This window comes from Mesoplodon bidens (assembly GCF_964165515.1).
Source record: "Mesoplodon bidens genome assembly, chromosome: 5".
Taxonomy (NCBI): Eukaryota; Metazoa; Chordata; class Mammalia; order Artiodactyla; family Ziphiidae; genus Mesoplodon; species Mesoplodon bidens.
Window position 1 is genome coordinate 49,458,838 of NC_138161.1, and position 16,814 is coordinate 49,475,651.

General features: G+C 36.8%; 1 protein-coding gene across 6 annotated transcripts in view; it reads right to left on the bottom strand.

The window, feature by feature from the left end:
• Positions 1-16,814, bottom strand: part of SENP7 (SUMO specific peptidase 7) — a 171,997-nt gene that overhangs the window by 43,788 nt on the left and 111,395 nt on the right. For all 6 annotated transcript variants that reach the window (XM_081236002.1, XM_081236006.1, XM_081236003.1 and 3 more), the window contains one exon: positions 15,938-16,053. In XM_081236002.1, the coding sequence (XP_081092128.1) occupies positions 15,938-16,053 (116 nt within the window). The remainder of the gene's footprint in view (positions 1-15,937; positions 16,054-16,814) is intronic.

Consider the following 16,814-nt stretch of genomic DNA (forward strand, 5'->3'; position numbering starts at 1 on the left):
ACCACGCCCTGTCTCAGAACAGACGCCCTCTGGCATACACGCAGAAGCGGGGCCAAAGTCAAAGATGAGCCCCGGAAGCTCTGCGAACAAAGAATAGAAAGGGAAATCTCTCCCAGCAGGCTCAGGAGCAGCGGATTAAATCTCCACAATCAACTTGATGTACGCTGCATCTCTCGAATACATGAATAGACAGTGAACCATCCCAAATTGAGGAGGTGGACTTTGAGAGCAAGATTTATTTTTTTTTCCCCTTTGCCTCTTTTTGTGACCGTGTGGATGAAAGGCTCTTGGTGCTGCAGCCAGGAGTCAGTGCTGTGCCTCTTAGGTGGGAGAGCCAACTTCAGGACACTGGTCCACAAGAGACCTCCCAGCTCCACATAATATCAAACGGTGAAAATCTCCCAGAGATCTCCATCTCAACACCAGCACCCACCTTCACTCAACGACCAGCAAGATACAGTACTGGATACCCTATGCCAAACAACTACCAAGACAGGAACACAACCCCACCCATTAGCAGAGAGGCTGCCTAAAATCATAATAAGGCCACAGACACCCCAAAACACACCACCAGATGTGGACCTGCCCAGCAGAAAGACAAGATCCAGCCTCATCCACCAGAACACAGGCACTAGTCCCCTCCACCAGGAAGCCTACACAAACCACTGAACCAACTTTAGCCACTGGGGACAGACACCAAAAACAACGGGAACTATGAACCTGCAGCCTGCAAAAAGGAGACCCCAAACACAGTAACATAAGCAAAATAAGAAGACAGAAAAACACACAGCAGATGAAGGAGCAAGATAAAAAGCCACCAGACCTAACAAATGAAGAGGAAACAGGCAGTCTACCTGAAAAAGAATTCAGAATAATGATAGTAAAGATGATCTAAAATCTAGGAAATAGAATAGACAAAATGCAAGAAACATTTAACAAGGACATAAAAGGACTAAAGATGAAACAAGCAACAATGAACAACACAATAAATGAAATTTAAAATACTCTAGAAGGGATCAATAGCAAAAAAACGGAGGCAGAAGAACGGATAAGTGACGTGGAAGATGAAATAGTGGAAATAACTACTGCAGAGCAGAATAAAGAAAAAAGAATGAAAAGAACTGAGGACAGTCTCAGAGACCTCTGGGACAACATTAAACGCACAAACATTCGAATTATAGGGGTCCCAGAAGAAGAAGAGAAAAAGAAAGGGACTGAGAAAATATTTGAAGAGATTATAGTTGAAAACTTCCCTAATATGGGAAAAGAAGTAGTTAATCAAGTCCAGGACGCACAGAGAGTCCCATACAGGATAAATCCAAGGAGAAATACGCCAAGACACATATTAATCAAACTGTCAAAAAATAAATACAAAAAAAACATATTAAAAGCAGCAAGGGAAAAACAACAAATAACACACAAGGGAATCCCCATCAGGATAACAGCTGATCTTTCAGCAGAAACTCTGAAAGCCAGAAGGGACAGGCAGGACATATTTAAAGTGATGAAGGAGGAAAAACCTGCAACCAAGATTACTCTACCCAGCAAGGATCTCATTCAGATTTGACAGAGAAATTAAAACCTTTACAGACAAGAAAAAGCTGAGAGAGTTCAGCATCACCAAACCAGCTTTACAACAAATGCTAAAGGAACTTCTCTAGGCAAGAAACACAAAAAAAGGAAAAGACCTACAATAACGAACCCAAAACAATTTAAAAAATGAGAATAGGAACATACAAATCAATAATTACCTTAAATGTAAATGGACTAAATGCTCCCACCAAAAGACACAGATTGGCTGAATGGATACAAAAACAAGACCCATATATATGCTGTCTACAAGAGACCCACTTCAGACCTAAAGACACATACAGACTGAAAGTAAGGGGATGGAAAAAGATATTCCCTGCAAATGGAAACCAAAAGAAAGCTGGAGTAGCAATTCTCTTTTCAGACAAAATAGACTTTAAAATAAAGACTATTAGAAGAAAAAAAGAAGGACACTACATAATGATCAAGGGATCGATCCAAGAAGAAGATATAACGATTGTAAATATTTATGCACCCAACATAGGAGCACCTAAATACATAAGGCAAATACTAACAGCCATAAAAGGGGAAATAGACAGTATCACATACATAGTAGAGGACTTTAACACTCCACTTCCACCAATGGACAGATCATCCAAAATGAAAATAAATAAGGAAACAGAGCTTTAAATACTACATTAAACAAGATGGACTTAAATGATATTTATAGGACATTCCATTCAAAAACAACATAATACACATTTTTCTCAAGTGCTCATGGAACATTCACCAGTATAGATCATGTCTTCGGTCACAAAACAAGCCTTGGTAAATTTAAGAAAATTCAAACTGTATCAAGTATCTTTTCCGACCACAATGCTATGAGACTAGATATCAATTACAGGAAAAGATCTGTAAAAAATACAAACACATGGAGGCCAAACAATACACTACTTAATAACGAAGTGATCACTGAAGAAATCAAAGAGGAAATTTAAAAAATACCTAGAAACAAATGACAATAGAGACACGACGACCCAAAACATATGGGATGCAGCAAAAGCAGTTATAAGAGGAAAGTTTATAACAATACAATCCTACCTTAAGAAACAGGAAACATCTCCAATAAACAACCTAACCTTGCACCTAAAGCAATTAGAGAAAAAAGAACAAAAAACCCCAGAGTTAGCACAAGGAAAGATATCATAAAGATCAGATCAGAAGTACATGAAAAAGAAATGAAGGAAATGATAGCAAAGGTCAATAAAACTAAAAGCTGGTTCTTTAAGAAGATAAACAAAATTGATAAACCATTAGCCAGACTCATCAAGAAAAAAAGGAAGAAGACTCAAATCAATAGAGTTAGAAATGAAAAAGGAGAAGTAACAACTGACACTGCAGAAATACAAAAGATCATGAGAGATTACTACAAGCAACTCTATGCCAATAAAATGGACAACCTGGAGTAAATGGACAAATTCTTAGAAATGCACAACCTGCCAAGACTGAATCAGGAAGAAACAGAAAATATGAACAGACAAATCACAAGCACTGAAATTGAAACTGTGATTAAAAATCTTCCAACAAACAAAAGCCCAGGACCAGAGGCTTCACTGGCGAATTCTATCAAACATTTAGACAAGAGCTAACACCTATCCTTCTCAAACACTTGCAAAATATAGCAGAGGGAGGAACATTCCCAATCTCAGTCTACGCGGCCATCACCCTGATACCAAAACCAAACAAGCATGTCACAAAGAAAGAAAACTACAGGCCAATATCACTGATGAACATAGATGCAAAAATCCTCACAAAATACTAGCAAACAGAATCCAACAGCATATTAAAAGGATCATGCACCATGATCAAGTGGGGTTTATCCCAGGAATGTAAGGATTCTTCAATATATGCAAATCAATCAACGTGGTACACCATATTAACAAATTGAAGGAGAAAAACCATATGAACATCTCAATAGACGCAGAGACAGCTTTCGACAAAACTCAACACCCAGTTATGATAAAACCCTGCAGAAAGTAGGCATAGAGGGAACTTTCCTCAACATAATAAAGGCCATATATGACAAACCCACAGCCAACATCATCCTCAATGGTGAAAAACTGAAAGCATTTCCACTAAGATCAGGAACAAGACAAGGTTGCCCACTCTCACCACTCTTATTCAACATAGTTTTGGAAGTTTTAGCCACAGCAATCAGAGAAGACAAAGAAATAAAAGGAATCCAAATTGGAAAAGAAGAAGTAAAGCTGTCACTCTTTGCAGATGACATGATACTATACATAGAGAATCCTAAAGATGGTACCAGAAAACTACTAGAGCTAATCAATGAATTTGGTAAAGTAGAAGGATACAAAATTAATGCACAGAAATCTCTGGCATTCCTATACACTAATGATGAAAAATCTGAAAGTGAAATTAAGGAAACACTCCCATTTACCACTGCAACAAAAAGAATAAAATATCTAGGAATAAACCTACTTAAGGAGACAAAAGACCTGTATGCCGAAAATTATAAGACATTGATGAAAGATATTAAAGATGATACAAATAGATGGAGAGATATACCATGTTCTTGGATTGGAAGAATCAACATTGTGAAAATGACTCTACTACCCAAAGCAATCTACAGATTCAATGCAATCCCTATCAAACTACCACTGGCATTTTTCACAGAACTAGAACAAAAAATTTCACAATTTGTATGGAAACACAAAAGACCGCGAATTGCCAAAGCAATCTTGAGAACGAGAAACAGAGTTGGAGGAATCAGGCTCCCTGACTTCAGACTATACTACAAAGCTACAGTAATCAAGACAGTGTGGTACTGGCTCAAAAACAGAACTATAGATCAATGGAACAGGACAGAAAGCCCAGAGATAAACCCACGCACATATGGTCACCTTATCTTTCAAAAAGGAGGCAGGAATGTACAGTGGAGAAAGAACAGCCTCTTCAATAAGTGGTGCTGGGAAAACTGGACAGGGACATGTAAAAGTATGAGATTAGATCACTCCCTAACACCATACACAAAAATAAACTCAAAATGGATTAAAGACCTAAATGTAAGGCCAGACACTATCAAACTCTTAGAGGAAAACATAAGCAGAACGCTCTATGACATAAATCACAGCAAGATCCTTTTTGACCCAGCTCCTTGAGAAATGGAAATAAAAACAAAAATAAACACATGGGACCTAATGGAACTTCAAAGCTTTTCCACAGCAAAGGAAACCATAAGACCAAAAGACAACCCTCAGAATGGGAGAAAATATTTGCAAATGAAGCAACTGACAAAGGATTAATCTCCAAAATTTACAAGCAGCTCATGCAGCTCAATAACAAAAAAACAAACAACCCAATCCAAAAATGGGCAGAAGACCTAAATAGACATTTCTCCAAAGAAGATATACAATTTGCCAACAAACACATGAAAGAATGCTCAACATCATTAATCATTCGAGAAATACAAATCAAAACTACAATGAGATATCATCTCACACCGGTCAGACTGGCCATAATCAAAAAATCTAGAAACAATAAATGCTGGAGAGGGTGTGGAGAAAAGGGAACACTCTTGCACTGCTGGTGGGAATGTGAAATGGTACAGCCACTATGGAGAACAGTATGGAGGTTCCTTAAAAAACTACAAATAGAACTACCATATGACCCAGCAATTCCACTACTGGGCATATACCCTGAGAAAACCATAATTCAAAAAGAGTCATGTACCAAAATGTTCATTGTGGCTCTATTTACAATAGCCAGGAGATGGAAACAACCTAAGTGTCCATCATCGGGTGAATGGATAAAGAAGATGTGGCACATATATACAATGGACTATTACTGAGCCATAAAAAGAAACGAAATTGACCTATTTGTAGTGATGTGGATGGACCTAGAGTCTGTCATACAGAGTGAAGTAAGTCAGAAAGAGAAAGACAGATACTGTATGCTAACACATATATATGGAATTTAAGAAAAAAAAATGTCATGAAGAACCTAGGGGTAAGACAGGAATAAAGACACAGACCTACTAGAGAATGGACTTGAGGATACGGTTAGGGGGGAGGGTAAGCTGTGACAAGGTGAGAGAGTGGCATGGACATATATACACTACCAAACATAAAATAGATAGATAGTGGGAAGTAGCCGCATAGCACAGGGAGATCAGCCTCGTGCTTTGTGACGAACTAGAGGGGTGGGATAGGGAGGGTGGGAGGGAGGGAGACACAAGAGGGAAGCGAGATGGGAACACATGTATATGTATAACTGATTCACTTTGTTATAAAGCAGAAACTAGCACACGATTGTAAAGCAATTAACTCCAATAAAGAGGTAAAAAAATGAACTTATTTACAAGACAGAAACAGAGTCACAGATGTAGAAAACAAACTTATGGTTACCAAAGGGGAAATATGCGTGGTGCGGAGGGATAAATTAGGAGCTTGGGATTAACATACACATACTACTATATATAAAATAGTTAACCAACAAGGAGCTACTGTGTAGCACAGGGAACTCCACTCAATATTCTCTAATAACCTATTATGGGTAAAGAATCTGAAAAAGAATGAATATATGTATATGTATAACTGAATCACTTTTCTGTACTCCTGAAACTAACACAACATTGTAAATCAACCATAGGCCAATAAAATTTTTTTAAGTAAAAAAAAAAAAAAAGGAAAAAAGAGTCATGTACCAAAATGTTCATTGTGGCTCTGTTTACAATAGCCAGGAGATGGAAGCAACCTAAGTGTCGATCAACAGATGAATGGATAAAGAAGATGTGGCACATATATACAATGGAATATTACTCAGCCATAAAAAGAAACGAAATTGAGCTATTTGTAATGAGGTGGATAGACCTAGAGTCTGTCATACAGCGTGAAGTAAGTCAGAAAGAGAAAGACAAATACCGTATGCTAACACATATATATGGAATTTAAGAAAAAAAAGTGTCATGAAGAACCTAGGGGTAAAACAGGAATAAAGACACAGACCTACTTGAGAATGGACTTGAGGATATGGGGAGGGAGAAGGGTAAGCTGTGACAAACCGAGAGAGAGGCATGGACATATATACACTACCAAACGTAAGGTAGATAGATAGTGGGAAGCAGCCATATAGCACAGGAGATCAGCTCGGTGCTTTGTGACTGCCTGGAGGGGTGGGATAGGGAGGGTTGGAGGGAGGGAGACACAAGAGGGAAGGGATATGGGAACAGATGTATATGTATGACTGATTCACTTTGTTATAAAGCAGAAACTAATTTTAAAAAAAGAATTAGAATATTGACTGCATTGCCACTTAGTATTCCCATGTCTAATAATACTATCAATGGAAAACTGTGGAAACTCAATAAATACATGACTACTAAAAAAAAAAAAAGGTGTGGCACATATATACAATGGAATATTACTCAGCCATAAAAAGAAATGAAATTGAGTTATTTATAGTGCGGTAGGTGGACCTAGACTGTCATACAGAGTGAAGTAAGTCAGAAAGAGAAAGACAAATACCATATGCTAACACATATATATGGAATCTAAGAAAAAAAAATGTCATGAAGAACCTAGGGGTAAGACGGGAATAAAGACACAGACCTACTAGAGAATGGACTTGAGGATATGGGGAGGGGGAGGGGTAAGCTGTGACAAAGTGAGAGAGTGGCATGGACATATATACACCACCAAATGTAAAATAGCTAGTGGGAAGCAGCCACATAGCACAGAGAGATCAGCTTGGTGCTTTGTGACCACCTAGAGAGGTGGGATAGGGAGGGTGGGATGGAGGGAAATGCAACAGGGAAGAGATATGGGAACATATGTGTAGGTATAACTGATTCACTTTGTTATAAAGCAGAAACTAACACGCCATTGTAAAGCAATTATATTCCAATAAAAATGTAAAAAAAATAAAGAAGTTTTACTGAGCACAACCCTGCCCACCAGAAGGATGAGACCCACCTCCACCCACCACCAGTCCCTCCCATCAGGAAGCTTGTAGAAGCCTTTTAAATAGCCTCACCCACCAGAGGGCAGACAGCAGAAGCAAGAAGAACTACAATCCTGTAGCCTGCGGAACGAAATCTACAATCACAGAAAATTAGACAAAATAAGGACTTCCCTGGTGGCACAGTGGTTAAGAATCCACCTGCCAATGCAGGAAAACGGGTTAGAGCCCTGGTCTGGGAAGATCCCACATGCCACAAAGCAACTAAACTAGTGTGCCACAACTATTGAGCCTACACTCTAGAGCCCGTGAGCCACAACTACTGAGCCCGCATGCCAAAACTACTGAAGCCCATACAGCTAGAGCCCGTGCTCTGCAACAAGAGAAGCCACCGCAATGGGAAGCCCATGCACCACAACCAAGAGTAGCCCCCCCTCGCCCCAACTAGAAAAAGCCTGTGTGCAGCAACAAAGACCGAATGCAGCCATAAATACATAAATAAATTTATTTTTAAGAAAAAGAAAGAAAGAAAACTAGACAAAATGAAATGGCAAAAGTATATTTCCCAGATGAAGGAACAAGACAAAACCTCAGAAAAACAACTGAAGTGGAGATAAAAAACCTTCCAGAAAAAGAATTCAGAATAATGATACTGAAGAAGATGCAGGATCAAGGAAAAAGAATGGAGGCAAGGATGGAGAAGATGCAAGAAATGTTTAACAAAGACTTAGAAGAACTAAAGAACAAACAAACAGAGATGAACAATACAATAACTGAAATGAAAAGTACACTAGAAGGAATCAATGGCAGAATAACTGAGGAGATAACAGAAGAACAGATAAGTGACCTGGAAGACAGAATGGTAGAAATCACTGCTGCAGAACAGAATAAAGAAAAAAGAATGAAAAGAAATGACAGTCTAAGAGATCTCTGGGACAACATTAAACACACCAACATTCACATTATAGGGGTCCCAGAAGGAAAAGAGAAACAGAAAGGACCTGAGAAAAAATTTGAAGAGATAATTGCTGAAAACTTCCCTAACATGGGAAAGGAAACATTCACCCAAGTCCAGGAAGAGCAGAGAGTCCCAGGCAGGATAAACCAAGAAGAAACACACTGAGACACATAGTAATCAAACTGAAAAGAATTAAAGATAAAGAAAAAAATATTAAAAGTAACAAGGGAAAAATGACAAGTAACATACAAGGGAACTCCCATAAGGTTATCAGCTGACTTTTCAGCTGAAACTCTACAGGCCAGAAGGGCATGGCATGATATATTAAAAGTGATGAAAGGGAAGAACCTACAACTAAGAATATTCTACCCAGCAAGACTCTCATTCAAAAGCTTCACAGACAAGCAAAAGCTAAGACAGTTCAGCACCATCAGACCAGCTGTGCAACAAATGCTAAAGAAACTTCTCTAGGCAGGAAAGAGACCAGCAATTTAAAACAACCTTGTACATATATAGACTACTATATCAAAACCTCATGGGAATAGCAAACCCAAAAACTACAATAGATACACACACACACACACACACACACACACACACACACACACACACACAAAGAAAAAGGAAAAGCAACCCAAACACAACACTAAGATGGTCATCCAACCAGAGGAAAAGAGAACAAGAGAGGAAGGGAAGAAAAAAGACATGCGAAAACAAACCCAAAACAATTAAGAAAATGGCAATAGGAACTTACATATCGATAATTACCTTAAATGTAAATGGATTAAATGCTCCAATCAAAAGACATAAAGACTGGCTGGATGGATACAAAAGCGAGACCCATACATATGCTGTCTGCAAGAGACCCACTTCAGACCTAGGGACACATAAAGACTGAAAGTGAGAAGATGGAAAAAGGTATTCGATGAAAATGGAGATCAAAAGAAAGCTGCAATAGCAATACTCATATCAGACAAAGTAGACTTTAAAATAAAGACTGTTATAAGAGACAAAGAAGGACACCACATAATGATCAAGGGATGAACCCAAGAAGAAGATATAACAATTGTAAATATATATGCACCCAACATAGGAGCACTTCAATATATAAGGCAAATGCTAACAGCCATGAAAGGGAAAATGACAGTAACACAATAATACTGAGGACTTTAACACTCCACTTTCATCAATGGACACGTCATCCAGACAGAAAATCAATAAGGAAACACAGGGCTTAAATGACACATTAGACCAGATGGACTTAACTCATATTTATAAAGCATTCTATCCAAAAGCAGCAGAATACACATTCTTCTCATGTGCACATGGAATGTTCTCCAGGACTGACCACATGCTGGGCCACAGAGAGCCTTGGTAAATTTAAGAAAATTGAAATCATATCAAGCATCTTTTCCAACCACAACACTATGAGATCAGAAGTAAATTACAAAACAAAAACTGTAGGCAATTCCCTGGTGGCGCAGTGGATAAGAACCCATATGCCAATGCAAGGGACATGGGTTCAAGCCCTGGTCCAGGAAGATCCCACATGCCGCGGAGCAACTAAGCCCACATGCCACAACTACTGAGCCTGCGCTCTAGAGCCCATGGGCCACAACTACTGAGCCTGCATGCAACAACTACTAAAGCCCATGCACATACAGCCCATGCTCCACAACAAGAGAAGCCACTGCAATGAGAAGCCCACACACCACAATGAAGAGCAGCCCCTGCTTGCCACAACTAGAGAAAGACCGTGTGCAGCAACGAAACCCAACACAGCCAAAAATAAATTAATTAATTAAAAAAGAAGAAAAAAGAAAAAGAAAAAACCTGTCAAAAACACAAACACATAGAGGCTAAACAATATGCTACTAAACAGCCAATGGATCACTGAGGAAATCAAAAAATACCTAGAGACAAATGAAAACAAAGCACAATGATCCAAAACCTATGGGATGCAGCAAAAGCAGTTCTAAGACAGAAGTTTACAGCAATACAAGTTTACCTCAGGAAACAAGAAAATTCTCAAATGAACAACCTAACCTTACACCTAAAGCAACTGGACAAAGAATAACAAGCAAAACCTAAAGCTAGTAGAAGGAAAGAAATCATAAAGACCAGAGCAGAAATAAATGAAACAGAGACAAAGAAAACAATAGCAAAGATCAATGAAACTAAAAGCTGGTTCTTCGAGAAGATAAACAAAATTAATAAACCTTTAGCCAGACTCATCAAGAGAAAAAGGAAGGATTCAAACCAATAAAATTAGAAATGAAAAAGGAGAAGTTACAACTGACACTACAGAAATACAAAGGATCATAAGAGAGCATCTATAGGGCAATAAAATGGACAACCTGGAAGAAATGGACAAATTCTTAGAAAGGTACACTCTCCCAAGACAGAACCAAGAAGAAATAGAAATTATGAACAGACCAATCACAAGCAATGAAATTCAAACTGTGATTTAAAAACTCCCAACAAACAAAAGTTCAGGACCAGATGGCTTCACAGGCGAATTCTATTCAATATTTAGAGAAGAGCTAACAGCTATCCTTCTAAAATTGTTCCAAAAAATTGCAGAGGAAGGAAAACTCCCAAATTCATTCTGTTACCAAAACCAGACAAAGATACTACAAAGAAAAAGAAAATTACAGGCCAATATCACTGATGAATATAGGTGCAAAAATCCTCAACAGAATACTAGCAATCAGAATCCAACAGCACATTAAAAGGATCATATACCATGATCAAGTGGGATTTATCCCAGGGGTGGAAGGATTTTTCAATACCTGCAAATCAGTCAATATGATACACCACATCAACAAATTGAAGAATAAAAATCATATGATCATCTCAATAGATGGAGAAAAACCTTTTGACAAAATTCAGCACCCATTTATGATAAAAACTCTCCAGAAAGTGGGCATAGAGGGAACATACCTCAACATAATAAAGGCCATATATGACAAACCTACAGCTAACATTATACTCAACAGTGAAAAGATAAAGGCATTTCCTCAAAGATCAGGAACAAGACAAGGATGTCCACTCTTGCCACTTTCAACATAGTTTTCAAAGTCCTAGCTACAGCAATCACAGAAGAAAAAGAAATAAAAGGAATCCAAATTGGAAAAGAAGAAGTTAAATTTTCACTGTTTGCAGATGACATAATACTATACATAGAAAATCCTAAAGACGCTACCAGAAAACTACTAGAGTTCATCAATGAATTTGATAAAGTTGCAGGTTACAAAATTAATACACAGAAATCTGTTGCATTTCTATACACTAATAACAAAAGATCAGAAAGAGAAATTCAAGAAACAATCCCATTTACCAACACATCAAAAAGAATAAAACACCTAGGAACAAACCTACCTAAGAAGACAAAAGACCTGTACTCCAAAAACTATAAGACACTGATGAAAGAAATCAAAGACGACATGAACAGATGGAAGGATATACCATATTCTTGGATTGTAAGAATCAATATTGTCAAAATGATTATACTAACCAAGGCAATCTACAGATTCAGTGCAATCCCTGTCAAATTACCAATGGCATTTTTCACATAGCTAGAACAAAAAAAATCTGAAAATTTGTATGGAGACACAAAAGACCCAGAATAGCCAAAGCAATCTTGAGAAAGAAAAATGGAGCTGTAGGAATCAGGCTCCCTGACTTCAGACTATACTACAAAGCTATAGTCATCAAAACAGTATGGTACCAGCACACAAATAGAAACATCAATGGAATAGGATAGAAAGCCCAGAAATAAACCCATGCACCTATGGTCAATTAATCCATGACAAAGGAGGCAAGACTATATAATGGAGTAAACACAGTCTCTTCAATAAATGGTGCTGGGAAAACTGGACAGCTACATGTTTAAAAAATTAGATTAGAACATTCTTTAACACCATACACAAAAATAAACTCAAAATAGATTAAAGACCTAAATGTGGGACTGGACACTATAAAAACTCTTAGAGGAAAACATAGGATGAACACTCTCAGACGTAAATCATGGCAGTATCTTTTTCGATCTGTCTCCCAGAGTAATGGAAATAAAAACAAAAATAAACAAATGAGACCTAACTAAACTCAAAAGTTTTTGCACAGCAAAGGAAACCATAAACAAGATGAAAAGACAACCCTCAGAATGGGAGAAAATATTTGCAAATGATGTGACCGACAAGGGATTAGTCTCCAAAATTTCCAAACAGCTCATGTGGCTTAATAGCATCAAAACAAACAACCCAATCAAAAATGGGCAGAAGATCTAAATAGACATTTCTCCAAAGAAGACATACAGATGGGCAAGAGGCACATGAAAAGATGTTTAACATTGATAATTATTAGAGAAATGCAAATTAAAAGTACAATGAGATGTCACCTCACACCAGTCAGAATGGCGATCATGAAAAAATCCACAAACAATAAATGATGGAGAGGGTGTGGAGAGAAGGGAACTCTCCTACACTATTGGTGTGAATGTAAATTGGTGCAGCCACTATGGCGACAGTATGGAAATTCCCTAAGAAGCCAAAAACGGAGCTACCATATAGTCCTGCAATCCCACTCCTGGGCATATACCCAGAGTAAAACATGGTCCAAAAGGATATATGCACCCCAATATTCATTACAGCGCTGTTTATAATAGCCTAGACACAGAAACAACCTAAATGTCCATCGACAGAAGAATGGATAAAGAAGATGTGGTACATATATGCAATGGAATACTACTCAGCCATTAAAGAGAATGAAGTAATTGCCATTCACAGCAACATGGATGGACCTAGAGACTGTCATACTGAGTGAAGTAAGTCAGACAGAGAAAGAGAAATATGGTATGATATCGCTTATATGCAGAATCTTTTTTAAAAAAGTTGCAAATGAACTTATTTACAGAACAGAAACAGACTCATAGACTTAGAGAACAAACTTAGGGTTACCGGGGGGAAGGGTGTGGGTCGGGGGACAGTTAGGGAGTGTGGGACTGACATGTACACACTGCTGTATTTAAAATGGATAACCAACAAGAACCTACTATACAGCACAGGGAACTCTCCTCAATATTCTGTAACAACTTAATTGGGAAAACAATTTGAAAAATAATAGATACATGTATACATATAACTGAATCACTTTGTTGCATACCTGAAACTAACAAAACATTGTTAATCAACTATAATAAATATAAAACTGAAAGTTAAAAAAAACTGATGAAAGAAATAGGGCTTGAAAAAAACTCTATCATACAGGAGTTTTCCTTCTAACAGTTTACTAATTGCACATCAGCCAAGACTCTCGCATGGGAAACAGGGATAAATTTATTAGGTAGAGCTAGACATTGTAAAAACAAGACTCTACCTGATAACAAATACAATTTTACTTGTAAATATTACTAGCATATAAAATTAAAGAGGTAACAAATTCCTATAAAAAAGATGTTAAATATTTCCAATGTATTATATTCAAAAAAGCAAATGCTACAAGGCAAACAATGTACTACAAAAGAAAAGTACATCTAGTGTGGGGAATATAGTCAATAACTATGTAGTATCTTTGTATGGTGACAGATCATAACTAGACTTATCGTGGTGATCATTTTGAAATGTATAGAAATATTGAATTACTATGTCATGTAACAGGAACTAACATAATGCTGTAGGTCAATTATAATTCAAAAACAAAGAAACTCAGAAAAAGAGATAATATTTGTGGTTATCAGAGGCAGGGGGAGGCAGAGTTGCAAGATGGCAGTCAACATGTACAAACTTCCTGTTATAAGATAAGTAAGTTCTAGGGATGTAATGTATAACATGATAAACATAATTAACACTGCTGTGTGTTATATAGGAAAGTTGTTAGGAGAGTAAATCCTAAGAGTTCTCATCAGAACGAAAATTTTTTTTCTATTTCTTTACTTCTGTATCTATATGAGAAGATGGATGTTCACTAAATTCATTGTGATAATCATTTCATGATGTATGTAAGTCAAATCATTATGCTGTACACCTTAAACTTATACAGTGCTGTCAATTATATCTCAAAAAAACTGGAAGAAAAAACTGTTTACAATGGTATACCTGGGATTTAATTCAGAACTCTCATTAATTTATGGGCTCACATTAAACAATTGGTATTAGACACAATTATCTATAGGATGAAAATACGATGAGTTTCAATAAAGTTTCAATAGCTAATTTTCTTAAAAACACTTTACTTAAGAGGAGAACCTTCAGGGATACTAAGAAACTATAAAGTGTTTCTTTTATTGTGCATTTTTTTCCCTGCTGTAAGTCTAAACTTCTGCTGTGACTTTGAAGGAATACTGAAGGGCACAAATTAGAAAGCTTTTTAACTATTCCTACTCTACCCAAGAAAGCAATGAAGGTTTAACAGTGTCTTGATAGTATCTGATTGAGTCCACTTGTACAAATATAAGCCCACTTATATTTTTATATTGTAATTAAAGATAATTATTTCTGGGAAAAGGACAATTTGTAAAAAATAATAATAAGTGTCCTTCATTATATGCAGATAGTACTTAGTGACCAATTGAAAGATTATGTCTACAGAGTCACAATACTTTAGAGATTGCCCTCATAAGAGTTGCAGCTGGTTTCTTGTACACATCAAAGATATTAGTCTAGTTTCCTTTTAGGTTTTCCTCCTCTATGAAAAAGACTATTTAAAATGTGAAAACAGCTGTGTTTCAAATGAAGTACAAAGAATTTTTACATAGTGTCACTGAAGGACCCCATTTCTTGTGAATAATTTATAAAATCATTCAGAAAACAAAATATCTCAACTAGTTTGAAGCTATCAATAATCCAAGAGACCCTTGAAGATGTTAGTTTCACATTTGACTAATGTATAAATTTGTTTTGGTGAAAACTTTTATAAATTATTTTACGATCTTTATAAGAAGAGACAAAAAGGACAAAAGAAGTCAATTCATTAACCCGACAGGCAAGGAGGCCTACAGTGAATTTTCAGAAGTCTGGGATGTATTTACCTTTAAATTTGGGCTAATAGTGGCTTGTATTGGCATCCTCCTAGAGTCGAGAGAAATTCTAATGAATAAAGAATGTATTTCATAGTAGGAGGATAGACAGTGGGAAGCTAATAATAATAATCAAGTTAGCAGTAATATCATTTACTAGACATATCCACAGGAGTGACATTTAGAAAGAGTCAAACTAACATTATAACTTTATAGCTATGTGCCCAGCACCAACAAAGAAAAAAGAAAGAAAATAATAATATTCAAATTTAACTTCTGGATTTTGTAAATAAATCAAGAGATGTATATACTACAGTATACAAATGGTAAATTTAGCAATTTTCTTTGTGTCACTAAAAAATCTCTTTACTTTCATGTATAAAGTTAGTTAAAAATATATTATTAAAAATGCAACAGACAAAAATTCAATTGGCAACAGTTTTCTGAGGTTCACAAACCTTTAGGTTGAGTATCAGACATTACAAGAGAAATGCTATCATCATCTCTTCGCTTTTCTTTAGTGTGTGCAGCCTGCTTTGCATAATTATTGTCTGTCTGACTTGGTTGTGAACTCCTGCAAAACAAAATAATATTATACTCAATTCTTCTGAACACAAATGAATTTAGAAGCCAGCTGACATATATTCAAGATAAAAATAACAGGTTACAAATGGCATCCTATACAGCAGAGGATGTGATCTGAACAGTAAAAAGAATATTAAAATATGACTTGAGAAATAAGTTCTCATTACTGTTCTACCTTTAAATTCTCCATGCTTCTTTGGAAAGAAAAAACAAGATAAGCACAACACAGAATTGTGCACATACAAAATGAACAAAGAATAATACAAGTATTAAATATATCGAAGAGGTCTAAAAAGTAAAAATTCCACGAACACAAGTACATGATAATCACACTTATGTGTAATCAAAAAATAAGTCAAAGGTAATTGTTAATATGTTTCAAGCATGGTTCACATATCAAAAGTTATATACAAAATAAAGTTTGGAGTGTAGTTACAAATTTTACCTACAGAGAAAATAATTTAAAATATGACCTACTGGGGCTCCCCTGGTAGCGCAATGGTTGGGAGTCCACCTGCTGGTGCGGGGGACACAGGTTCGTGCCCAGGTCTGGAAGGATCCCACATGCCGTGGAGCAGCTGGGCCCATGAGCCGTGGCCACTGAGCCTGTGCGTCCGGAGCCTGTGCTCCGCCACGGGAGGGGCCACAACAGTGAGAGGCCCGCATACCGCAAAAAAAAAAAAAAAAAAAAAAAAAATTATATATATATATATATATATATATATATATAACCTACTGGTTAAATACATA